Genomic DNA, 23,361 nt, shown 5'->3' with positions numbered 1-23,361 from the left:
ACACATCTGTGTAAACTAGGTGTAGAAACCTATTTGAACCTGACAGATTGAGGATACTCATTTGGGTTCAGAGTCACGAGAAAAGTGTTTGCAAGGCTTCTAGACTTTGACCCCAAAAGCAGTGTTCTACATTCATACTGTCCGGTACTCAAGCTAGTAAGACATGCATAAAACCAGCCCATATGTCTCTGCACCTGTAGCACTCTTCTACATAAGACCAGCAGAAAGTGTCAAGAAGACTATATACCCTCCAGTCACTCCTGGTGACCTGCTTAGCTGTTCTACAAAGAGATCAGGATATTCTCTGGGGACTGCTTGTCTCTTTACCTGTTTTACATTCATAAAGCTTGCTATGGTCTTTTCTGTTGCTTCCTGTTAAGTTGTTTTGCTATTGCTGTTTGTCCTGGGTTCAGCAGTAGCAGTCATTTTTCTCCCTCTTGGTAGCTGGTGCAGTGCTGTGTTTTGATTTTTGGCCTGGGAACAGAGATGATAGTGATGTTTTGGTTTGGCCAAGGACTTTGTGAGCCTCATGCTCTGCCAGGGAGGAGGGGAAGCCGGGAGGAAGCAGAGACAGGACACCTGACCCAAACTGACCAAAGAGGTATTCCATACCACAGCACGTCATGCCTGGGATGTAACTGAGAGTTACCCGGAAGGGCTGGGACTGCGGGGTTGGAGGAGGTATGGGTTGGTGCTTGGTTGGGCTGGGGGGCGAGTTATTGGTCGGCTGGTGCTGAGGTGTTGTATTCTGTTCCCTTGTTATTTCCTTTATCATTGTTATTATTGGTGGTAGCAGTAGTGATTTGTGTTATACCTTAGTTACTAAACTGTTCTTATCTCAAACCATGGGAGTTGCATTCCTTTTTGACTCTCCTCTCTGTCCCTCCGGGAGTATGGGGAGGGCAAGAAGAGGGGGGGGGGAAGTGAGTGAACGAGTTGTCTGGTTTGGTTTAAACCACAACACTGTTATTCTCCCCACTTCATAGGGAGCTCTCTTGCGTTTTTATGTTTTGCTCTTCACAGCTGCTGTTCTGACGTTGAAGCAGCTTTTCAGTTATAGCTGAAACATTGATTCTATCTTCTACTGGTGGACTACTGGAGAGGTGTCTGTTGGCTCATTTAAATGAGCTTCTAGCTACATGCTAGTGTCATGACCATGTTCAACAGCCAACAGGGCATGTATATTTGCCTATAATTATTAGATTTTCCAGAAATGTCTTTTTGAGACATACTCTGGAGAGTTTCATGATATTTTGTCTATCTGCAAATAGAGATCTGTGAACCAACAGTGTATTGACACAGCAAAATCTGACTTAACCATTCACCATTTTGATTAGACTCAGTATCAGTTCAAAAGTGCCCAAGGTTTTAAACTAACCATCCTTGTTATTCTGCATTGAAATTGCTATGTAGGCACTAGATGTCATTCCTAAAGATCTCAAGGAATACATGCTGCAAGTTATAACAGGAACCTTCACTTTTTCTGTTTTTAAAATAGGTTTTTCAATACTGCATATTTGGATTTCTGATCTAGAAATAAACTCTAGTGGATTTTTTACTGAGGGGTTCTCCCTAAGTCAATTCTTGCTCTGCTTCCAACAGCACTGTGACAGTGCTGGTAGGCTTCTGTTACAGAAGTTCCGGAAGTGGACAGCAGTGATTCCTGTTCTGATGTATTGTTTGCTTGAACTGGCCCACCTGGTAAGAGTAATTTTAAGGCTATTAAAAGCAGTCTATTTTACCAGACATTTTACAGTTTTCCTCATTAATCTCACATTGTTCAATTCAGTTTTCATTACTGATGTGATCTACAGGACTTCTCAGGACCTGGCTTTCTTCTGTGTTTTGGCAAAAGGCCATTGCATTCTTCAGATTAAGCTGATCTCTTTTTGAGGCCAGCTTGGCTCCCAGATTTCTTTCAGCACTGAGACTTGTTTTATGCAATTGGAAATCCTCTGAGCATAGAAGTGTTGGGTGAAGATGAAAATATTATGTCCTCCCTAGCAACAGAGCTACTTGGGATTTATCACTTGGGAATGACCTGCTAAAAACCATTATTATGCATTCCCAAATCCTCCCTCCTAGACTGTGTCTTTTGGGAAAGGTGATGGTGGGTAAACTCTAGTTAGTCTCATAACTGTGATGGAAAATCATATAAACAACTGGATAAACATTCGTCCCCCACTCCCCCACTTCCCAAATTGAAACACTTGTAGTAGCTCAGTCATAGATCAGCTGGATTATGCTGCTTTTGTCTGGGATAGAGTTCATTTTCTCCATAGCTGTTCTGGATTTGTGCTGAAAACAGTGTTGATGACACAGGGATGTTTTTGTTACTGCTGAGCAGTGCTTACACAGTCAAGGCCTTTTCTGCTCCTCACCCCACCCCACCAGTGAGTAGGCTAGGGGGTGCAAAAGGAGCTGGGAGAGGATACAGCCAGGACAGCTGACCACAACTGACCCAAGGGATACTCCATACCATATGGAGTCACGTTCAGCGTATAAAGCTGGGGGAAGGAGGAAGGGGCAGATGTTTGGGGTGATGGTGTTTATCTTCCCAGGTAACCATTGTGTGTGATGAAGCCCTGCTGTCCTGGGTATGCCTGAATAACCTGCCTGCAGACGGCAAGTGCTGAATGAACTCCCTATTTTGCTTTGCTTGTGTGTGTGGCTTTTGCTTTACCTGTTCAACTGTCTTTATCTCAACCCATGAGTTTTTTTACTTTTACTCTTCTGATTCTCTCCTCATCCTACCAGGAGGTGAGTGAGCAGCTGTGAGGGGCACAGGTGCTGGGTAGGGTTAATTGACAACATGGATGATTACTAGTTCCCAAATCACGTGGACAGAAGGGCTAGTAAAACCTTCATAACTTAAGTAAGTTATGCTTTCTAAGCATCTCCAAAGGGATGCATTTGCTAAGCTTAGCAAGACATGTAAGCCAACTATATCGTAAGGCATAAAGCAAATATTAATTTCTGTAAAACTGCAGTCATGATCGTTTTTCTATAGTGATGTGCTACCTGCACAAGTTGTGGGACTAAATTGCGTGCAGACATCAATTTCATCCCCACTAATGCAAAAGGTTTGTGCAGTATACAAGTGTGGGATTTGGTGCAGATTGATTTTAAAAGGAAAATTCATGAAGGATCTTAATCTCCAGCACAGTTCTCTACTAAAAAGGATGTACAGAGTTCTGCTTTTTTGAACATACAGAGAATCAGACAAATTGGCAGTTTTCATCACCAAGCTCCTTCTCACCAAACACCCTACAAATGTCTCTTCTCACGATCACACTGCTATGTTTGTTTAGGCTGCCCTGAGGTCTGTCTACCTCTTTCACCATCTGGACTATCTCTCATCCTTCCAGATGCCACTGGATCAAAACAGTTCTTAGAAAGAACTGCTCCTTAGAAACTTCTGAGCAGCTGTCATTTTTATTTCTTTTAGGCAGGGATATTACCAGTGCTTTGGGTAAGAAGGACACCTTAATCTCTGCTGCCAGCTCAGATAAAGGAACTTGTAGACTTCTTGCAATTCTCTCAAATGAAAAATGAAGATTGGTTCCAATTATTTCAACTTGGTTTAATCCATATTGTAATCATATTAAATTACCAGTTTTTCCACATTTTAGCCTACTATATAGCAATTATGTCATTTGCTGTATGTTCATTAGAAATTTTCAGCTCAAGGACAAGCCCAAATTAATTCCTCATACTTCATTTATTCTTGACTGTCATTCTTACACTGTGTCTTCCATTCTATGCCTGGAAATCAGATTCAAATACCATCACCACCAATGGAGCCCCTACTACATGCTGCAATTCCATTACTCAGATGAATTAAAAATAAATGCCCTTAAATAAATATTTATGCCCTAAATAAATAAGTAAATAAACAAATAGAAATGCTCTTTATGCTGTGACAGCTAGTGCTGTCACAGCTTGGAATGGGAGCCCATTAGACAATCTATTGCTCACTCCAGCACCTGAAATGATTTCAGACTTGCTGATTACCAGTACATCCAGGAGCTAGTAACCTCTGAACCTAGCAGTTCAGACAATTTTCAATCCACCTCACTGTCTACTCATCCACAGCATACTTGAAAAGCTTTTCTATGAGGATCTTACGGGAGACAGCACTGAAAGTCTTGCTGAAGTCCATGCAGACACTATCCAATGCTCTCGTCTTGTCTACCAGGCCAGTACATGCCTTAAAAATCCTGTGATCAAGAGATTTTGAAGCTCCTGTCATGCTGCAAAGCCTGGAGCTTCCCCTCTGAGCACAACTGAAGAAATAGCACAGGTATGCTTAAATATATAGGAGTTAAGTAATAACCAGAGTTACATTGTATAAAGAACACTTGAAGCCTTAAGATCTTATAATTTTGTTTAAATGCCATTCACAGTATTCCAATTACTAATTGCAGGGTCTACTGACTGTGTACACCTTTAGTTAAAACCTAGGACAAATTATAGCTCAAAACATTGTTTGGTTACCCCAGCTAAAGAGTGAAATGACTGTTGCTCATCTAAAGTAGGAAACATCTACAGTGTCAGAAGAGATGTACGAACACCAGTGAAGTTTTATAGACCTTTCCTTTGAAAAGATTGAAGAGGTTTATAAGGAAAGCTTATATGGCCAGATCCCTTCATAAACAAGAGACATTTGTATTTAAATCTGAGAAGATTTAGATAGTCTTGAATGCCCAGATATAGGTAATTTTTTCTGTATGAGGAAAGAAGCTGTTATCACATTCTTTTTTCTCTGTAATAGAGTGATTGCACATTGGTGTAGCTGACAAAACCAAGCAACCGTATCCCTCCACAAGTTGTAACATTTCTGCACATATGAACAGAATAACAAAACAGATCCCAGAAGGATCTGTCATGGATGGAAACTTAAGCCAGTGCATTTACATTGAAAATAAAAATCAAGACAGTTCTAGAAGAAAAATATTTTTAGTTGGAAAGGGTACAATAAAAGAAGAAAGCATCTACCTTTTTTTAGCCAAAAAAAGAGAGCAACATATGGTGAAACTGTCTAAGAAAGTTTGAAGGCTTTAATGGGTGGGAAAAGTGAAGTAAGTAGAACCAGAATATAAATGGCAGGCTCCACAAACTGAAAAACTTGCTAATGAAGGTCAAGCCCAGTTCCCACAGAGGATTAAAAGAACGATCCCTCAGCCTAATCCACAAACAGGTAAGAAACTCTGGGGGCCTGGGCAACCCCACTCACCTTTTGGAGTTACATTACTGAGAGAAAATGCATTAGATCCAAGTAAAAAATCCAGAGTAAAGTACCGTTATTTCAGCAAAGCTTTCCATGGATCCAATTTCACTAAGCTACAGCCTACCTGTTGAACAGTTACTATTGAGTAACACTGAGATACCTCAGTATTCATAGAATCATAAAATATCAGGTTGGAAAGTACCTCAGGGATCATCTAGTCAAACCTTTCTAGGCAAAACATGACCTCGACTAGATATCCTAGCACCCTGTCCTGGCAAATCTTAAAAGTGTCCTGTATAGGGCAATTTACCACTTCCCTGGCAGAATTATTCCAATGGTTGATTGTTCTCATTGTGAAGTTTTCCAATTGGCATTTCCAGAGGAGTAAGCTGTATCTTTTGAATACTGGAACATGGTGATAAGGTCTCCCCTGAGCCTTCTTTTCTCTGGGCTGAACACAACCAGTTCTCTCAGCCTTTCCTCATACATCAGGCTCCCCATCCTTTGATCATCTTTGTGGCCCATCTCTGGACCCTCTCCAGCCTGTACACAACTTCTTCACCAAAACTGAACACAGTGTTCCAGCTGTGGCCTGACAACAGCTGAGTTGAGCGGCCTGATGACCTCTTTACTTCAGCTGGAAATGCCTTTGTTGATGTAACCCAGCACCACATTGCATTTCTTTGCCACGGCTGCATTCTGTTCACTCATACGGAGTTTGTTGTCCACCAGGACCCGCAGGTCCCTTTCCAAAGAGCTGCTCCCCAGCCAAGTAGATCCCAGCCTATGCTGCACTCTTGGATTGTGTCTACTCAGGTCCAGTCCTTATACTTGTGCTTGTTAAACTCCATAAGGTTCTTGTTAGCCCACTCTTCCAGCCTACCCAGGTCTTCCTGCAGTGTGGCTCTCCCTTACGAAGTGTCCACTTCCCTAGTCAGTTTGGTATCATTGGCAAACTGGTCATGGTACATTTGATCCCAACTTCCAGATAATTTATGAAGATATTGGGTCCAATATGGATCCCTGGGGGACTCCACTAGTGACAGGTCACCAGTTGGAAAAGGAGCCATTTGCCAGCGCCCGCTGGGTGCAGCCTGTCAGGCAGTTCCCTACCCACTACACAATATTCTAACAACTTGCTGTTGACAGTGAGATAGTGACCTGGGACACCATGATTTCCATGTTCTGTGACTGAGTCTTCCATGAAGTCAAACAGCATAAGGTATCACAGCAGTACCATTACTGCCCTGATGGGATGGATCACAGAAAACTAAGCTGAACCTCATAGCCTGTTACTCTCTATTTGTGTTATTTAATTTGTACCAAACTATGTGAACTCCTGCTTTTTCTTTGTTTTTTTTTTTAAAGCGGGGGGGGGGGGGGGTGGGGGTGGGGTGTGTGTGTGAAGTCTCCTGCTAGACTCCTTTTGTTTCCATCTTTCTCTGTGTTATGGCTGCATCCCTTACGTTCTCCAGTAAGCCCAATATCCACTTTCTATCTCTTTCTTTATCCATTGTGTCACACATTTGTGTTTTTCTTTTGTTGATTTATAAAGAAAACTTAACAGCTCTGTAAGGTTTCAGCAATATGCCTACCTGAAGGGTGACTGCTGGCCAAGCCTGTCCTCCAAGGTCTGTAAGAAGAGATTACACATAGTCAGAATTATATCTAATATTCTACACTCTAGTCAAAACACTGCATAAGGTACATCAGAACTGTGCAATGATCTTTGCTGAAGCTGATGATAATGGTGTAATTGTATGCATTATGCAGTATGCATTCTGTTACAATAGATAACAGAATGAAAATGAAACATTGAATGAAAATGTAACTGCATATTAAATCCTAATTTTTAAGCAGGACTTTAATACAACAGCAAATTCCTCAAATCACCCCTACTATCCTGCTCTCTTAATTTCAGTTATTCAGCTTGGTATCCTTACAATTTCTCTATCTGCACTCTTCTATCCTCTTTTTCCTTTAGAACTACATCAAATCTTTATCGATCTTGCAACTAACAGGCAAGCACAAACCACTACCAATTGCAGACTTAAAGTCTGTTTCAGCAGTTTTTTAAACGTGTCCTACATTATACTCAGTTGTGAAACTTTGCCAAATGCAGAACTGAGAGTAAGAAGTTAGGGTGCACATCAAAATCTGTTGTAGTAGAAAGTTATCAGATGACCTTCTTCCTGTTAAGGATAAAGATCAGGTACATCATCTTCCTGTTGCTTTTCAGAGGTATTTTTGTGTAATTTCTGCTGTAAATCATGAGCTTATAGCCTTTTCCAGTATTCAGCTATCTGTATTGATTTTTGCATGACCATAAAGGCAGGTCTTACTCTTTCCTGGTAGTCTGCACTCACTTTAGTCTCATACATGCTGAAGCTGGTGGTAAAGGGAAGCATATGGACAATGTATTTATGGTAAATAACAATTTTCTGTAACCCCCTTTCAGCTACTTATTAAATAATTATTTCTATAGATACACTGAAAATGACAAAAACCTAAAATCTGCAGTACTTCTTTAAACACAGTATTTTAAATATACTGTCCATTCATGCTGTGGAATTTATCCTGCTTTGCAGGTACCAGAGGTGACTGATAAAAGCGAAGGGAGACCTGACTAGTCTCATGCATTAAGTGTGAATCTCACGTAGCTGGCTTGTCTAACAGTTTACAGCAGCCTGACACGTTTCAACTCATTTATTCCTTCTCTTGCCTTAGAATCCTTCTTAACAAATTGGCTCTTTGGAGTTGAGAAGCAAGGGAGAGATTGCCTGCTCAGAGAAGCTTCCCTAAGAGATGTACAGTTCAGCAAAAGACTTGCATCCAATATGCAACTGGACACAGGTGTTTATATGATATTACAGAGAAGGACACATCTCCCAAATATGACCTGATGCTATGAGCAAGGGAGATCTTAACTGAAATACATCTAGTTCATAGCACTGTGACCTGAAAGGACAGCTGGGTGGGAAGTGACAGTTACAACATGAAAATCAAGGAATATAAACTATTAAGCTTCCCAGCATTAAATGTTACTTTAAAAAATAGCTTAAATTACTTTCAGAGAGGGGCTTCATGACTTCTCCCTGCCCAGTGCTGTCTCCCCCAGCTGAAATCAAATACCAAGCCTTGCTACTGTAAATTGGCAAAATGAAAATATAAATGAGGAAGCTTATGATGAGGGAAAGACCAAAAAGTCCCAAACATTTGTAGCATTAAAGTCTTTTATGACTGAGGCAGCACAGATGTTATACATTTATCCCAGCCCATGTATCGTTTTGAAAACCAGCCACGGGTTTCTGATTTGCTAGCAATGGAGGGTCTATTTGTATTGCCTGGGGGCTTTAGGGTGTGTGATTCTTCCCTCACTTCTTGACACCTCCAAAGAAATGGATCAGTGAATTGATCCATGTCAAAACTCTTGGCAAAACAGAAACAAGACTATTTTTAATCTGGATCCATTCCCTGATTCAGGTCACTGTGTTGCTCCTCTACAAACAGCACAGTTGAGGGTGTGGTGTGAGGGGAAATGGACTTACATGGGGCAGCTGGGATGCAGGAAACCTTTCAGACAGTGCTGTCATTAAAGCCCATGTTTCATGGTACTCAGTGTGTCACAAGGCAGCTGTTATGATCTGGAATGCTTCACGCTGTGAAAAATCTATCTTTCCTTTTCTGACAGGGCGCTGAAATGGGTGGCTGCCACACTCCTCACACCACAAAGGCACAGGTGACACACATGTGCTCCTGTCATGCTGCAAAGCCTGGAGCTTCCCCTCTGAGCAAAACTGAAGAAATAGCACAGGTATGCTTAAATATATAGGAGTTAAGTAATAACCAGAGTTACATTGTATAAAGAACACTTGAAGCCTTAAGATCTTATGATTTTGTTTAAATGCCATTCACAGTATTCCAATTACTATTCGCAGGGTCTACTGACTGTGTACACCTTTAGTTAAAACCTAGGACAAATTATAGCTCAAAACATTGTTTGGCTACATCAACTAAGGAGTGAAATGACTGTTGCTCATCTAAAGTAGGAAACATCTACAGTGTCAGAAGAGATGTATGAACACCAGTAAAGTTTTATAGACTTTTCCTTTGAATGTTTAATAAGTTAAGGCTTTATAAGAAAAGCCCTGGAGCAGAGCCCTTCTGAGCTCATGTTCATGCTGAGCATCCTGCCTGCTGGTGTAGTGAAGCCATCACTTCCTTGCAGATCTACATCCAGAACCTAAAGTAAGATTTAGCCTACCCAGGTAAAAATGTTCTAGTGTTTCTTAATACACTGTAACTTAGTAGAATTTCAATGTGATTTTATTACTTTTAGGATTATTAAATTACACTACTATATTTTTATATAATTCTTCACATTCTGTTCATACACTAAATATATTTTAAATTAAAAATAACATTTCTGAGGACTTCTTTCTACCTCTCCTCCTGATCAATTAGCTACTCCTGCTCTGCCAATACAAATGTTTTAATGGACAAAATAAATCAAAAACATTGGCAGGGTGGATTACAATCCAATATTTGTTGATGAGATCAAGCAAGATAAAGCCCAAAAATGAAGGACAGGACAACTGCATCAAAGCAGGGACTATTACAGGTATTAGTGAATAATATTTCCCACAGATTTAGTTGGTTTCTTTCTAGAAGGATTATCATGGCCAGGCTGTTATCTTTGCAGCCCTATAAAACTATATAGAGGTACAAAAGCATTTTTTGATGATCAGCCAATGTTTGACATGGAAGTAGGACAAAACTGGTTTCTTACTCCAGTCTTGCATGTATGCTTATGTCCTGTGTACCGAATGTTGTAGAATCATATCACAGAATTGGGGAATAGTTTGGGTTGGAAGGGACCTTAAAGATCATCCAATTCCAACCCCCTGTCATGAGCAGGGACACCTTCCACTAGACCAGGTTGCTCAAAGCCCCATCCAACCTGGCCTTGAATACTGCTGGGGATGGGGCAGCAGCAGCTTCTCCAGGCAGCCTGTGCCAGTGCCTCACCACCCTCACAGTGAAGAATTTCTTCCTAATATCTAATCTGAACTTACCCTCTGTCAGTTCAAAGCCATTCCCTCTTGCCCTGTCACTACATGCCATTGTAAAAAGCCCTTCTCCAGATTTCTTTAGGTGCTGGAAGACTACTGTGAGGTCTCCCGAGAGCCTTCTCTTCTCCAGGCTGAACAAGACCAACTCTCTCAGCCTGTCTTCACAGGAGAGGTGCTCCAGCCCTCTGTTCATTTTTGTGGCCTCCTCTGGACTCTCTCCAACAAATATCCACTAACTATGATTTATCCTGCCATACAAAATCAGTTTAGTCAGGGAGGAACACACACAGCTGCCTCAGTAGAGCAGGGTGAGAGCCAGGCCTGTTGGTGCAGGGTGGTCTCAGCATACACTTAAAAAGTCTTTAAGTACTGCTCCAAGTAAGTACAATTGAAATGGGTCACAGAGTAGCTGGTGTGACGTGTAGCACGGAGCCCTTGGGAAACCCTCTGAGTGATGGAATGTCCTATGCAAAAAGCCGACTCCAAATACGCCTATCAAGAGAGGTACTGCATTTTGCCTTCCTCAAACCGACTCTGCCACGCAGAGACAGCCAGCAGCGGACCCTTAGGTGGATGCCTACCGGTAGCTAATTCACTTATCCCGGGTGTTCACGCCTTACTGCGGTGTTTCCCTTTGACAAGAGGCATTCCCGTGCCAGAAAGCCATTCCAGACATGGGGTTAGACGCCCACAGCTGCTACCAGCGACACTACTACGCCCCTCGACCACACTCCCCTCTCAGTTTATGCGCACGCTCCCTCCCGAAATCCCGTTGGAGAGAGGCTCTCGCGAGAAGTCCCAGTGAAACCGCGCGAGCAGCGCAGTCCCGCGCGATGTGGTGGTGGTGATGCTGAGGGGTGGTTCGGTGGCGCCTCCCGGAGGTGTCGCCCCTCCTTTCTCTCCGGTGCTGTGGCCATGGCGGTACCACTCGTCTCTCCCGGCCACCGCAGCCGCTTCGAGCAGGAGCAGGACTGGGCCGTCCGAGCGCTGGTGCGCAGTGTGACCGGCCTGCCTGAGGAGGAGCTAGGCAGCGATCGGTTCCAGGCGGCGCTGAATTTCGCTTGGTCCAACTTCAGGTCAGCGCCCGCCATCCCCAGCCCGGCGCGAAGCTCCGCTGCTGCGGCGGCCTCGCGGTGCCCATTACTATCAGCGCTCGGGCGAGTAGAGCAGGCTACTTCGCCGCGCCCCGGCCGGGGCCCATCGGCGCTGCTGATGGAATGAGCCCCTGGCGGGCTCGGTCTCCGACGCTGGGCAGGTGCTGGGGCGCTGCGGTGTGGTGTGACCCGGCAGCGCTGTCACCTACTCGCCTGGAAAGAAGGGAGGCCCTGTGGCTGCTGAGGTGTGGCGCAGGGCCATGGGCTGTCGTACTCACCGGGCACGGTGTCTGGGGTGAGAATGGGCGGTGTTTGCGAGTCCCTGTAAGAGGACCATGGATGTTATTCTGTTTATATCTCGGTCTTTTAGGGTTTTTTCACCTGATCCGTAAGAAAGTACCTTTCAGCATCTTCATTTAGACATCCAAAATGTTTGTTGGAGAGAAGTAAAGAAATAATCAGTTTATGAAGAGCAAATAAAGAGGACTCTAACTAATGCTGCGTTCATCTCTGGGGCCCACAACGTAAGAAGGACATGGACGTGTTGCAGAGAGGAGGGCCATGAAGATGATCAGAGAGATACAGCACCTCTCCTGTGAAGACAGGCTGAGAGAGTTGGTCTTGTTCAGCCTGGAGAAGAGAAGGCTCTGGGGAGACTTAGCGGAGCATGTACAAGGGCATGTAGTGACAGGACAAGGGGGAGTGGTTTTACACTGTAAGAGACATTAGGAAGAAGTTCTTCACTGTGAGGGTGGTGAGACACTGGAACAAGTTGCCCAGAGAAGCTGTGGCTGCCCCATCCCTGCATGTGTTGGTTGGACTGGGCTTTGAGCATCCTGGTCTAGCGGAAGGTGTCCCAGCCTGTGGCAGGGGATTGGAACTGGATGATCTTTAAGGTCCCTTCCAACCCGAAACATTCTATGGTTCTATGAAATAGCTATAAAGCTTTTGGCAAAAAAAAAATATTATGCTGCTTATAAGAAAGGTTATCAGTCTGGAGAAGGTAATGTTTTAGATGTTATTTGAGCTTCTCATAAGCATGGTCTTTATTGACCTGCAATGTATGATAATACATTCCTTTAATTCTATATTACGCTGCTATCTAAAATGTCTAGTTCTGCACACTGCTTTAGTTATCACAGTTATTGTTTCAGTGACTACTGAGAATTTTTACATGAGCTATTTTCAGTTTCCCATACTATCCCTAACTGCTGCTTCTTTGGAGTCTTATGTACTTGCTTATCTTCGTGCAGCAATTACCTAATCTGCATAAAATCAATGCTACCTGCATTTTTTTTAATGCTGTTTAAATCCATTTTTGAGGGTAAGCAATAGCATAATTGCATTGCCAGTGAATCCTAACTACTAATAGTCTCAAGTAAGGCTATTTTAATAACCAGATAGCCGGTGGTTAACAGCAGAAGTGAGTCTGAGGTGTGGGAGAGCTGGGTTTGACCTGTAGGTGTTTTAACAAGTTTGACACTGCTAAATTTTGAGGAGGCTAGTTGAGTCCATTGGGAATGTAGGAATATGGCATTTGTAACTGCTGCCTCTCTGAGTTCTTTACCAGAAATACTTTTAAGTGCATTATAGGATTGCATTTACCATTTACTAATTTTGTAGCTCCATCAAAATAGGTGCTTGTAGCAGTTGTTATTCTGGGTCTGCAGACTGGTAATGGTAGCAGGGTTTCTTGGGGCAGGTAAATGAGGCCTGTGGTCCATCTGCTGTTGTGACATCTCGCCCTCTATTTCAGTGTCCCAGGTGCTTGTGTAGGTATGTGCTCTTTTAGATTAGAGACTTTTTGTGTGTGGTGTTTGTTTGCTCCAAAAAACCCAAAACAAAAACATAGCAGGAAAAAAGAAAAGGTGATGCAGAGTTGGCAACAAACAGTTCTGATAGCGAAGGTTGGGAAGAAGGGTTTTATGCAAGAATTTTTGTCTAAGAGATGTGCCTGAAAGATCAGCCTGAGACTGACTAATAGAATATTTCCAAACTGAAAGACCGTAGATTTTATCAGAAACTCTCTAGTTTCAAGTTTGTGAAATCTGTGGTTTGTATTCTTATATTTCATGGTGTTTCTGTGCTGTAGTTCTCAGATTCATCTGTTTCTTTGCATGCGGCACACTACTCCTCTTATTCATAATGTTCCCAACTTGCCTAAAAAAAGTGGTACTTTTTTCTGTGTGTGTGTGCTACAGCCATTAATTACATCTTTAAGTAATAGACTATTACTTACTTGCTATTACTTACTATCTGTAATAGCTTCCCTTCAGCTTGATTTTTTTTTTTTTTTTTTTTGTTTCAGTGCACATTGTTGGTTTGTTTTTTTATTGTCTTCCCAGGGTGTTGTTACTAATTTTACAGTTCTTGTACTTATCACCATTTTCCATTTGAACTACAGATTTCTATGTAAGCTGGTGTGCTGCAATGAATGAGATAAGCTATATTGTCTTAAACTAAATGTTAGCTACCTACTTAATATTACATTTCATCTTGCTTTTATTCCAAAGCCTTACACACAGCTTAAATCAGACTAATGGCTCTGTAGCTAACAAAGTAATTTTTTCTTTAATATGGGCATATTTTCATCTTCCAGTGATACTTACTTAAATTCCTTGCTACCTGCCTTACAATTTCATTTTCAAGTTCATTACTTTGACATTGAGGTGATCTTGTATAGTCTTCCAAATTCAGTCTGTTTAGCTTTATTTTTAGCTCTGATTCAGACCTTGCAGTTTTCGTTTCTGTTTGTGGTCAGGAGAGTTTTACCCTTGTATTCTGTATACTTTTTGCTGGAAGCTGAGGCAAAATATTAGGATGGCTTTGAGGCCCTACAAACAGAGTATTTTGACCTTGACTTACTGCTGTCACATCCTGTTTCTGTTTTTTTTCTGTATATATAACTGAAGAACCTTAGTCTAATAGTCTTATAAGAATACTTATATGTTAATTTATTCTGAAAAGTCCCTCTAACATCTCATGAGTTCTTATTTTGTCCCTTCTACATGCTGCCTTTGGTGATACATCTTTATTTTCATAAAGCTTTATTTTGAGCTCTCTTTTCTTTTAGGTCACCCTCCTTTACTATTTGTAAAGGAGCTTCATTTGGGTTTAGAGACCTTCCTATGTGGGTGTTTGTTTTGCCTGGGCTTGTGATGCAAATCCCATATAATTTTAATGTATTCAACACAGACGCCTTTGACAACATGGTTCTTGATCTCCTTGCTTGACTTGACTGACAGTGTACTTTAATTGCTTAGTTTGCTGATATAATAATAATTTTTCATTTACCTTAAAGTGCTGGCTAAATGTAACTTGCATTCCATTTTTCCGTCTTTAAGGTCAGTTGTAGTTAATCCTTGGACTAAGCGACCCTGAAATAAATTTTGGTCGTGCTCAATGCTGTTGCTAAATTAAGCATGCATTATTAAACTAATAATATTGTCCTCATATATGTACATCAGCTTTATTTTCTTCCTTATTTAAACTTCCTTTTTAAACATATTCTGATACAAGTTTCTCACGCAGATTTCACCGTTTTCTTGATGTGAACAGTCACAAAGTGGAGAGGACGATAGAAGGGTAAGTTTTTTGCTTGTGGATTGATAATGCATTAGTTAACTTCTTTGAAGCATTTTTGATACTATTTTTGTTATTAGAATACATGAAAAATTGGTAGTTCATTCTGACCTTGGAAAAGCTGCAAGCTGGAAACGACTAACAGAAAAATTTCTGAACTTGCCACTCCCAAGTATTGAAGAAACAAAGGTACGTGTGTTGCAATTTCCTTGTTCTTTTTTTCCATAACTCTTGCGTTCATGGTGATGATGGGAATTTCAGTTCTCGTGTTGGAAATTTCAGATTACTTTAAGTGACTTAAAGACTTTTGCAGTTGCTGGCCAGGTCATGGATTTTCAGAGTTGTATTCTTTAGTTTCCCCGTTTATTTTAGAAAGTGTCTGTTGTCTTTTCAGGGTTTCAGTACATGCAGTTTCATGACTTAAAGGATTCTTCTCACTATAGAGTGAATGTTTTATGGTCAACTTTGTGCAAATGTTTTAGCTCAAATCTGGATGAATCTACATCCCCATTTGTTGTAAAACAACAGCAAACTGAGCAATTCTTAACTCTTTGCCTGTATTTTTTCACCTTAAGTAATACATCTGTATGTTTTGATTTTAGTATTTCCCTATGCAGTGCTCCTGCCCTGTATCTTCTTAATTGAGACTATGTATATCTTCCACCTTTGATACATTTTGTATCAAATCAGTTTAGGATATGGACTGGATGGATACAGCAAAAGTTGTTTCACTTAGACACTTTCCAGTGTGGTAGTTATTATATAATAATGAGTTTGATCTTTGAAAACTGAAAGTTCATGCTATTGGGAAATTTGAGCTTGGTGGTGCTCCTTTCATAAGGCTGTGTGTTCTGAGTTGTAGTTTGGTTTTACTTCTCATTGAACTGACATTTACCTTTTGGACTAAGTTCCATGTAATTTGTATGGAAAACCCCAGAACCCTCAATAGCTTACACACGTCTTAAGTTAGGACACTGTACTCTGTAGATGAAAAAGTACCTTTAGTTGTGCTTGTTTTGAGAATCAAAATTAAAACCAAGCAAAGCAAACTAAAAGCCCACGCAAGCACTAATGCTTACATGTGGCCTTTTCTTCCCCCTTTTTGAAAATGCAGCTGGGGGTAGATAATATCTCATATTTGGGCAATTAAACCGCATTTAGTTTTTAGCAGTGGCACGGTACTGGGAAGACTAAACATTTATTGGTTTTATGGTTGGTAAATGAAATACCAGCTCATGCATGTGATTCTGTCAATGACCTACTGGTATTCTTTGATAAACGCCGGTAGAGTCAGTAAGGTTTATTAGGAACATATCATATTCTATATATACTAGGTGAGTATGATGCTACTTTGAGATATTTCAGTTATCTTTTTCTTTAAAATCCATGTGGATTGCATTCCAAAACAGCTTTATAAGTGTGTTTATGTATGTGTCAAAATATATAGGATCTAGGTAGCAGAGTCTCCATGTGCCTATGTATGGAATGGTCCTCTGAAGAACTTCGGAAAGTTAGAATCAGGTCAAAGAAGAAACTTCCTGTAATAAGAAATGGTTGTGCTATAAACAGATATTAAGGCATAGACCATAACACAGATCCCTACAGTATACCAGTGTTGGCACAGTATTCCAACCTGATTGAAGATCTCTGTTACACAACCACATTAGTGCAATATTGGAGTTAAAGGTTCATTCTTAGTGCTTTGTGTAGATTTTTAGATGATGGAAGATAATGTGAGCATGCTATTAAAATGTAGTGATTTTATCAAAATGTTTGGCCAACTCCCTCCTAGCCTCTGTTTGAAATAGTAATAGGAATAAAGGAACCAAAGACTTGGTTTCCTGCAGGCTCATTACCTGTGTCCTTCCACCTCATCCATGCTAATGTAGCTGTCCATTATCCTTCGTCCTCGGGTGATTTTGTGCTTTCACAGTACCTCAGGGTTCCTGTTATCTCTTTCCATATTCTCTGACTATCAACTCAGTCAGAGGCAGCTTCTCCTGTGGCTACATTTGAAGTATATTGGTCGCCTGTTTAGTAGGAAAAAGAGAAAAGGTGGCTTTCAATATCTTATTGCAGCTGTTAGTTCTCTAATTCAGGACTGGGAATTGGAAACAAATGGGGAGTATTTCTGCAGATGATAGGCTGAGTTTGTTCCTAACCCACATCTTTTAGGCCACTGACTTGCTTTTTTGTAATGTGTTTTAAAGACAGATACACACTATTCCATACTGTCTCTTCTGTTGTGTTTGTCTGATTCTCCATCCAACACCACCTATGTTGAAAAACCAAAAGTCAAAGAAGTGGGTAAGTTTACAAGATTTTTGTATTGCTAATGAAACATGTAACCCTAATGCAGTCTGACAAGGAGGACATTTTTCCTCTCCATTTTATTGTCTCTTCAGGGTGCTTTATTGGTTGTATTTTTATGATTTATTCATTTAAAATAGCTTGCAAATCTTTCCTACCCCATTTATGTTGCATTATTTAATTAAGTTTTCCAGCCACCTTGGGAATTCTTTCTGACATGCACCGCTATCACTTCCTAGCATTCTCCACCTTTCTGCAGTGCTTACATGCTCAAAGACAGACAGCGGGTTTCTATCCTCAGTCTCTGTCTTACACCTCAATAGGAGGTCTGTTGAAACAGCTTTGGTGATGTAAATTCCTATGTTCCCTATGTACGCAAGGAAAATGAGATACCTTTGAAGGTTTCCAGAGGGAGATCCCAGCTGCCTGCTTTCTAAAGTAGGACTGTTGCGCTCAGTGCCTAAAAATGAGGCTTGTGCTTAAGTTTGAGTGGATGCCGTCCCCCATTTGTTTATAGTGTTGTATCACAGACTGAAAGAAGACTATTTCAGACTAACCTAAAGAAAATCTTGCATCTTAAGATTCCTTTTTGAATGATCTCTGCACATTCCCTCGGCGGTGTTTTGAATGCACTTTCAGCCCATTCCAGGAATGTGAATATGAAGAGGTTATCTCAAACAGCACTAATTACAGTTGAGTAAGCTTCATGTTTTAGATATAATATATTGTAAGTGTGATTGTTATTTTAAAAGTATTATACATCACATCATGGATATATGGTGTCTTTTTCGGAGAGTAAGACAGTTCTCGCTTTATGTTGTTTACAGTCCAGGATCCTTGTGCGTATGTAAGTTGTACATACAGAACGTTTCCACTGAGCTAAAGGGACTAGTCACAATAAGTGATGTGTTACATTCTTGCATGTTTTTCCAGGATTGAAGCATAGGGTAGTGTAACATAATACAGATAAATGTGCTGATGGTATGCTGTGTTGCATATTTTGAGTGTATAAGCAACAAAATTGAGAATTAATAAATAAGGAATATATGTGATGTCACAATTTCTATGTCATGTTGAAAACGTGAAACTTTGTTAAAGGAACAGTGGTGTAACCTTTAGAGGAAGGGAATGTCTTTTGTTTTAGAGTAACAATGTAATTTTAACTTTGGAAATATTTTTAGAGGAAAAGTTAGAGTGATGTGATACTTACTATTTTTATATTTATACTTCTCTCAGAAAAGGAAGAAGAATTTGACTGGGGAAAGTATCTGATAGAAGGAGAAGAAATTTACTTTGGCCCAGGCATAGATACACCAGTAAGTAATTTCTTAAGGTAAAATACCCAAGCTGTATGAATGGTTACTCCGTCATAATGGAGCTGTGTTAGAGACCTGGTTGGGTTGGCCTAGTTTGTATGCTCTGCATGTTGGTTCTCCTAGGATTCCCTAATATATTGTGTCTTACTTAATACCATGAAATACATGCCGATCTAAGCAGAGTAACAGTAATACAAATGCTTTTGGTTTTCACCATGTTTTGCCTTAGGCCTGCAACTAAACTGACTTCTGCTGCTGACCCTTCCTGTTCCTAATCAGAATTTGCTGTAGTTCTGTGATTTTTCTCCAGTTGTGTCATTTGTCCAATTATTAATGTTATGTATAATGTAAATCTGTATAATGTAAATCTCTGGTAGACAGTTACGTTAATCTTACTGTCCTGGATTTACTTTATAGTGGAAGAAAGAAGAGAATAGTTTATGTTTGGCTTGAATAGGAAGTGAATATAGACCTGTCTGCTATGTTGTACTGAAGTGTACTCGTTTTTATTGCACTCAATAGGATTGGTCTGGAGAAAGTGAAGAGGAGGAAGACACTCAGCCTTTGAGCAGAGAGGACTCGGGTATTCAAGTAGACAGGACACCTTTAGAAGACCACGACCCAAATAAGAAAACAGTACCTAATGTTTCCTGGAAAGGTTAGAATAAGCTGTAATTCTTCTGTTATAGTCATACATACTCAAACTTAGCAAGTAATGCAGCTTTATTATTCTTCAGTATTGTGGTTTAGACCTGTAATTGTAGTGTTAAGGTGCACCTTACTGTTCACTACTGCTTTTTTAAAAATTATTTTTAACAGTGAAGAAGCAATATGAAAGGTTTGATCTGATTTCCATCGTAGCTAATGGAGAAGACTCTGCTTATTTCAGTTGAAAGATACACGGGTATTCCAATATAGAAATGAAAATTTGTACAATAAATGTAGCATGTAGTTGTATGGATATAATGTAAATTTTTATTATCGAGTATCAGAATGCTGAAAGAGAATGTGGTTGATAGCAGAAACAGTTGACTCAGTTCTGAGTATGAAGTGTTTTAGAAAAATAAAATTATGCAATTAACACACTAGTGGCTTACTCTTGAATAGCTTCAAGGAGTATTAACTTCAGGGAGTAATTTTGCACAGATTATTGTAGGATACAGGATGCCTTGTATAAGATGACTGTATAATCACACAGTATCACAGTATGCTAGAGATTGGAAGGGACCTCGAAAGATCATCTAGTCCAATCCCCCTGCCGGAGCAGGAACACCTAGATAATGTTACACAGGAATGTGTCCAGGCGGGTTTTGAATGTCTCCAGGGAAGGAGACTCCACAACCTCCCTGGGCAGCCTGTTCCAGTGTTCTGTCACCCTCACTGAGAAGAAGTTTCTTCTCAAGTTTAAGTGGAACCTCCTGTGTTCCAGTTTGTACCCATTACCCCTTGTCCTATCATTGTTTGCCACTGAGTAGAGCCTGGCTCCATCCTTGTGACACTCCCCCTTTATATATTTATAGACACTTATAAGGTCACCCCTCAGTCTCCTCTTCTCCAAACTATAGTTTGGAGATATAATATTGGAGATATAATATTCATGTTGCATAAGTAGTAACTAGCTAACTGGAATTAGGTACAGTTTTCTTGATAATCACTTTATGAAATAAACATTTTTAGGTAATGTACTAAACAGTTTCAATAGTTGTAAATTGTAACATATCTGAAAAGATCTGTGATTCTTCAGCTGAGCAGATAGGCTTATTAATAACCTTCTCCTGTCTTTTATAACTGTTTATAAGCATTTCCTGACTAAATAAAAATACCTCACTGACTGTCAGGTGTGTTCACAGTTGGTGAGCCTGATGCCCGCAGCTGGCTGGAGCAGCATGTTGTTCCCCAGTACTGGACAGGAAGAGCTCCTCGTTTCTCACATAGTTTGCACTTGCATTCCAACCTAGCTGCAGTCTGGTAAGAAAAAAGGATTGCGTACATATTCCTTGCTGGTATATAATACTAAATTATGATTTATTAAATGTCATTACTGTGGAAGTATTAAGATAATATAATTATTAGAGATATTGTTACAAACAGAATTAAAAGGGTGTGAATTAATGAGATGAACAAATGAGCTGTTTTTTCTATCAAGAGATTCTTTTATTTAGTTTTTATGAAGTTTGTCACATAAGAGAGAGGGTTTTCCTTTTCAAAGAAGCAAATCTTACTGTGAGTTTTGTTTGGGTTGACCCCTACAAAGGTCTCTGAGGACTAATATATATGGGAGGAGTTCTCTAAAGTTTTAAGTTTTTGTTTGTTTTTCTGGTCTTCCTTACAAAGTTAGTCTTAAATGTCCATTCTGTGTGGGGAAGGAACATAAAGCACTATATCATTGTCATCTTCTGTGGTTTTGGAAAGAAACTGAGAATTAAAACAACCAAACACCAAAACCAAAACCAACAACACTCTTCCCCACCCCCCCCCCCCCCGGATTTTTCCCTCTGTCCCAAATTCTGATGTATATGTACTGCAGTAATGCAGCTCAGTAGATTTGTCTTTGCTTCATTAATTTAATGAATTTCTTAATCAAGGAGTTAATCAACTGACACTAAAGCAAATTTATCTAGCCAGTTATGAACCAAAATTTTCAGTAAGTATTGGATCAGTAGCATAAATCAGTGCTTTTGCATTGCTTTTTCAATGTTGTTAGCAGATGTATATTTATATATGTATATATATGTATGTATGATGTATAACCACTATTACTTAATTTGAATTTTTGAATTTTGAACATGATAACATAAATTTTACAACTGATAACAGTAGTGAGTCACAATACTACATGCATGAATAATCGTTTATAGTTCACTGAAATATGAAAAATACTGTGGAAGGTTTACAAACAATTGTGTAGCACGAGGTCATAAGAGAAAGTTTCCATTTATTAAGTAAACTTTTAGGCAAAAGTGTGAATTTTCTTATACCCATGCTTTTTAACTCAGTGTTTTTAACAGAAAGTAACTATAAATTTTCAGTGTTGAATGAGAAATAATAAAATAATCAAGGATCAAGAATTTAAAAAAACCCAAACAAGCACAACCAAAACCCGCAAAACCCAAGCGAACACATATTCAGTGCTTCTGGTATTTGCTAGTCAATTGTTTGTCTTGCTGTCTATGACTAAATGATATTTGAATGCTTTCCATAATATTTTGCTTAACAATGCGAAAGCAAATGCTGCTTTTGTTTATGTACTTAAAATTCCACCATAAGCATTGAATCTACTAAAGAGAACTTAACGGGAGTCTTAAGTTTATTGTGTCATTCTTATTTCGAGGTGAGTCAGCTGTTATTTCAGCCATAAAAATTGTTTTCATTTCTTTTTTTCTAAGGGACCACCACTTGTACACCAGTAATCCTTTATATGTGCCGGACGAGAGAACACTAGTCACTGAAACGCAGGTTATACGGGAAACTCTTTGGTAAGAGCAACATCCCAAAGCTTGTATTTTAGCTTCTAGTGTTTCTTTGAAGGAAATGAGACTTATCTTTGATATTGTGTCTGAAGGAAGAATTATTAATGAGCTTTTAGCTTGCACCATTGCTGACAATAAAGGTGCTGCTTATGTGTGTTAACCGTTCAGGTTCTTAAAGAAGAAAGTAGCTTACTATTACTTGTACGCATTGATTCTTCAAGTCTAACTGTTAAGGGGCACCAGTGTGTTCTTACCCTGCCCCTATGGATTTTTCATACAGTGTCCAGTTTTGAGACATCCTGTAGCTGGAAATTATCTCAACTGGAAAGGAACTTTAGGAGATATTTAACTGATGCCAGGGTTTTATTGTTCTTGTTCTAGCAACAACTTAAAGTACCAATAGCTTTGTAGTTGATCTGTGGTCCTCTGTTATTTGAAGAAAAGAAACTTTTAGGCAAAGAAAGCTAATTATTTTGTTATTTCTTTTCAAGGCTACTTTCTGGAGTCAAAAAGCTTTTTATATTTCAGCTGAATGATGGAAAAGTGGCTGTGCGGAATGATATTACTGTAACTCATTTAACCCATGTAAGTTGTTTCTGAATCTCAGCTGAATATATCTGGCATTAGGAAGGTGTAATTTGTGGGGGTAATAGGAAATTAAACTGCCTGTGGAAAAATCAAACTGCCTGCAGAAAAATCACATTCCCACAGTTGTTTTTTGGCTAAATTAAGAAGATCTGACTAAATAAAACTGGATGGACTGTTCCTATATCTGAGAGTGTGATGAAGGAGTAGAGATGGCAGGATTTTATTATATTTTAATTCATAAAAATACCTCATTATTTCATTTGTAGGCTTTCTTAACAAATTTTTGTTAGATGGTTTTAAAAAGGTTGGGTTTTTTCTTTTCTAGAATTGCCTGAGATCTGTACTGGAGCAGATAGCGGCATACGGTCAGGTTGTGTTTAGACTACAAAAGTTTATTGATGAAGTGATGGGACACAGCCCAGAAAACATAATGCCTGGAACAGTTTCTACTCCAAAGAAAACTACCGAAGCCCCGTTCAGAACCTACCAAGCTTTTATGTGGGCCTTGTATAAATATTTCATTAGCTTTAAAGAAGAACTTACTGAAATTGAAAAATGCATAATCAACAAAGGTACAGTGCAAGGGCATTTTTCCTAGAGGGGGCACACAGGAAATTTTTATAAGAGGGAAACATGAAAATCATTATGCAGATACATTTTGAAACTGTGAAAGATGCCATGCTGTATTTTAAAACCTCA

The 23,361-nt window shown here is 39.8% G+C and overlaps 1 protein-coding gene and 1 long non-coding RNA gene across 5 annotated transcripts in view; one reads left to right on the top strand and one right to left on the bottom strand.

Annotated features, from left to right (window-relative positions):
* Positions 1-3,960: 3,960 nt before the first annotated feature.
* Positions 3,961-10,375, bottom strand: LOC130596649 (uncharacterized). Its single transcript, XR_008971575.1, has 3 exons — positions 8,779-10,375; positions 6,826-6,863; positions 3,961-4,220 (listed from the first exon to the last, which is right to left on the bottom strand). It is a non-coding gene; the product is annotated as an uncharacterized LOC130596649 (long non-coding RNA).
* Positions 10,376-11,209: 834 nt separating this feature from the next.
* TUBGCP5 (tubulin gamma complex associated protein 5) overlaps positions 11,210-23,361 on the top strand; it is a 28,914-nt gene continuing 16,762 nt past the window's right edge. For 2 of the 4 annotated variants that reach the window (XR_008971573.1, XM_057404487.1), the window contains exons 1-11: positions 11,210-11,378; positions 14,928-14,981; positions 15,059-15,167; positions 17,189-17,285; positions 17,870-17,980; positions 18,525-18,604; positions 19,127-19,262; positions 20,455-20,572; positions 21,991-22,080; positions 22,566-22,659; positions 22,988-23,234. Coding sequence is in view for 2 of the 4 variants with exons in the window: in XM_057404487.1 (XP_057260470.1) it covers positions 11,218-11,378; positions 14,928-14,981; positions 15,059-15,167; positions 17,189-17,285; positions 17,870-17,980; positions 18,525-18,604; positions 19,127-19,262; positions 20,455-20,572; positions 21,991-22,080; positions 22,566-22,659; positions 22,988-23,234 (1,297 nt within the window). In the remaining 2 variants the exon portion in view is untranslated. The remainder of the gene's footprint in view (positions 11,379-14,927; positions 14,982-15,058; positions 15,168-17,188; positions 17,286-17,869; positions 17,981-18,524; positions 18,605-19,126; positions 19,263-20,454; positions 20,573-21,990; positions 22,081-22,565; positions 22,660-22,987; positions 23,235-23,361) is intronic. The other 2 variants (XR_008971574.1, XM_057404488.1) reach the window with 1 other exon arrangement.

The sequence above is a fragment of the Pezoporus wallicus genome, unplaced genomic scaffold, assembly GCF_028554395.1.
Source record: "Pezoporus wallicus isolate ANWC-B61680 ecotype Strahan unplaced genomic scaffold, APGP_CSIRO_Pwel_v1 contig_5787, whole genome shotgun sequence".
In the NCBI taxonomy this organism is placed as follows: Eukaryota; Metazoa; Chordata; class Aves; order Psittaciformes; family Psittacidae; genus Pezoporus; species Pezoporus wallicus.
The sequence above is the reverse complement of the archived record's forward strand: the minus strand, read 5'-3'. Positions and strand labels throughout refer to the sequence as shown.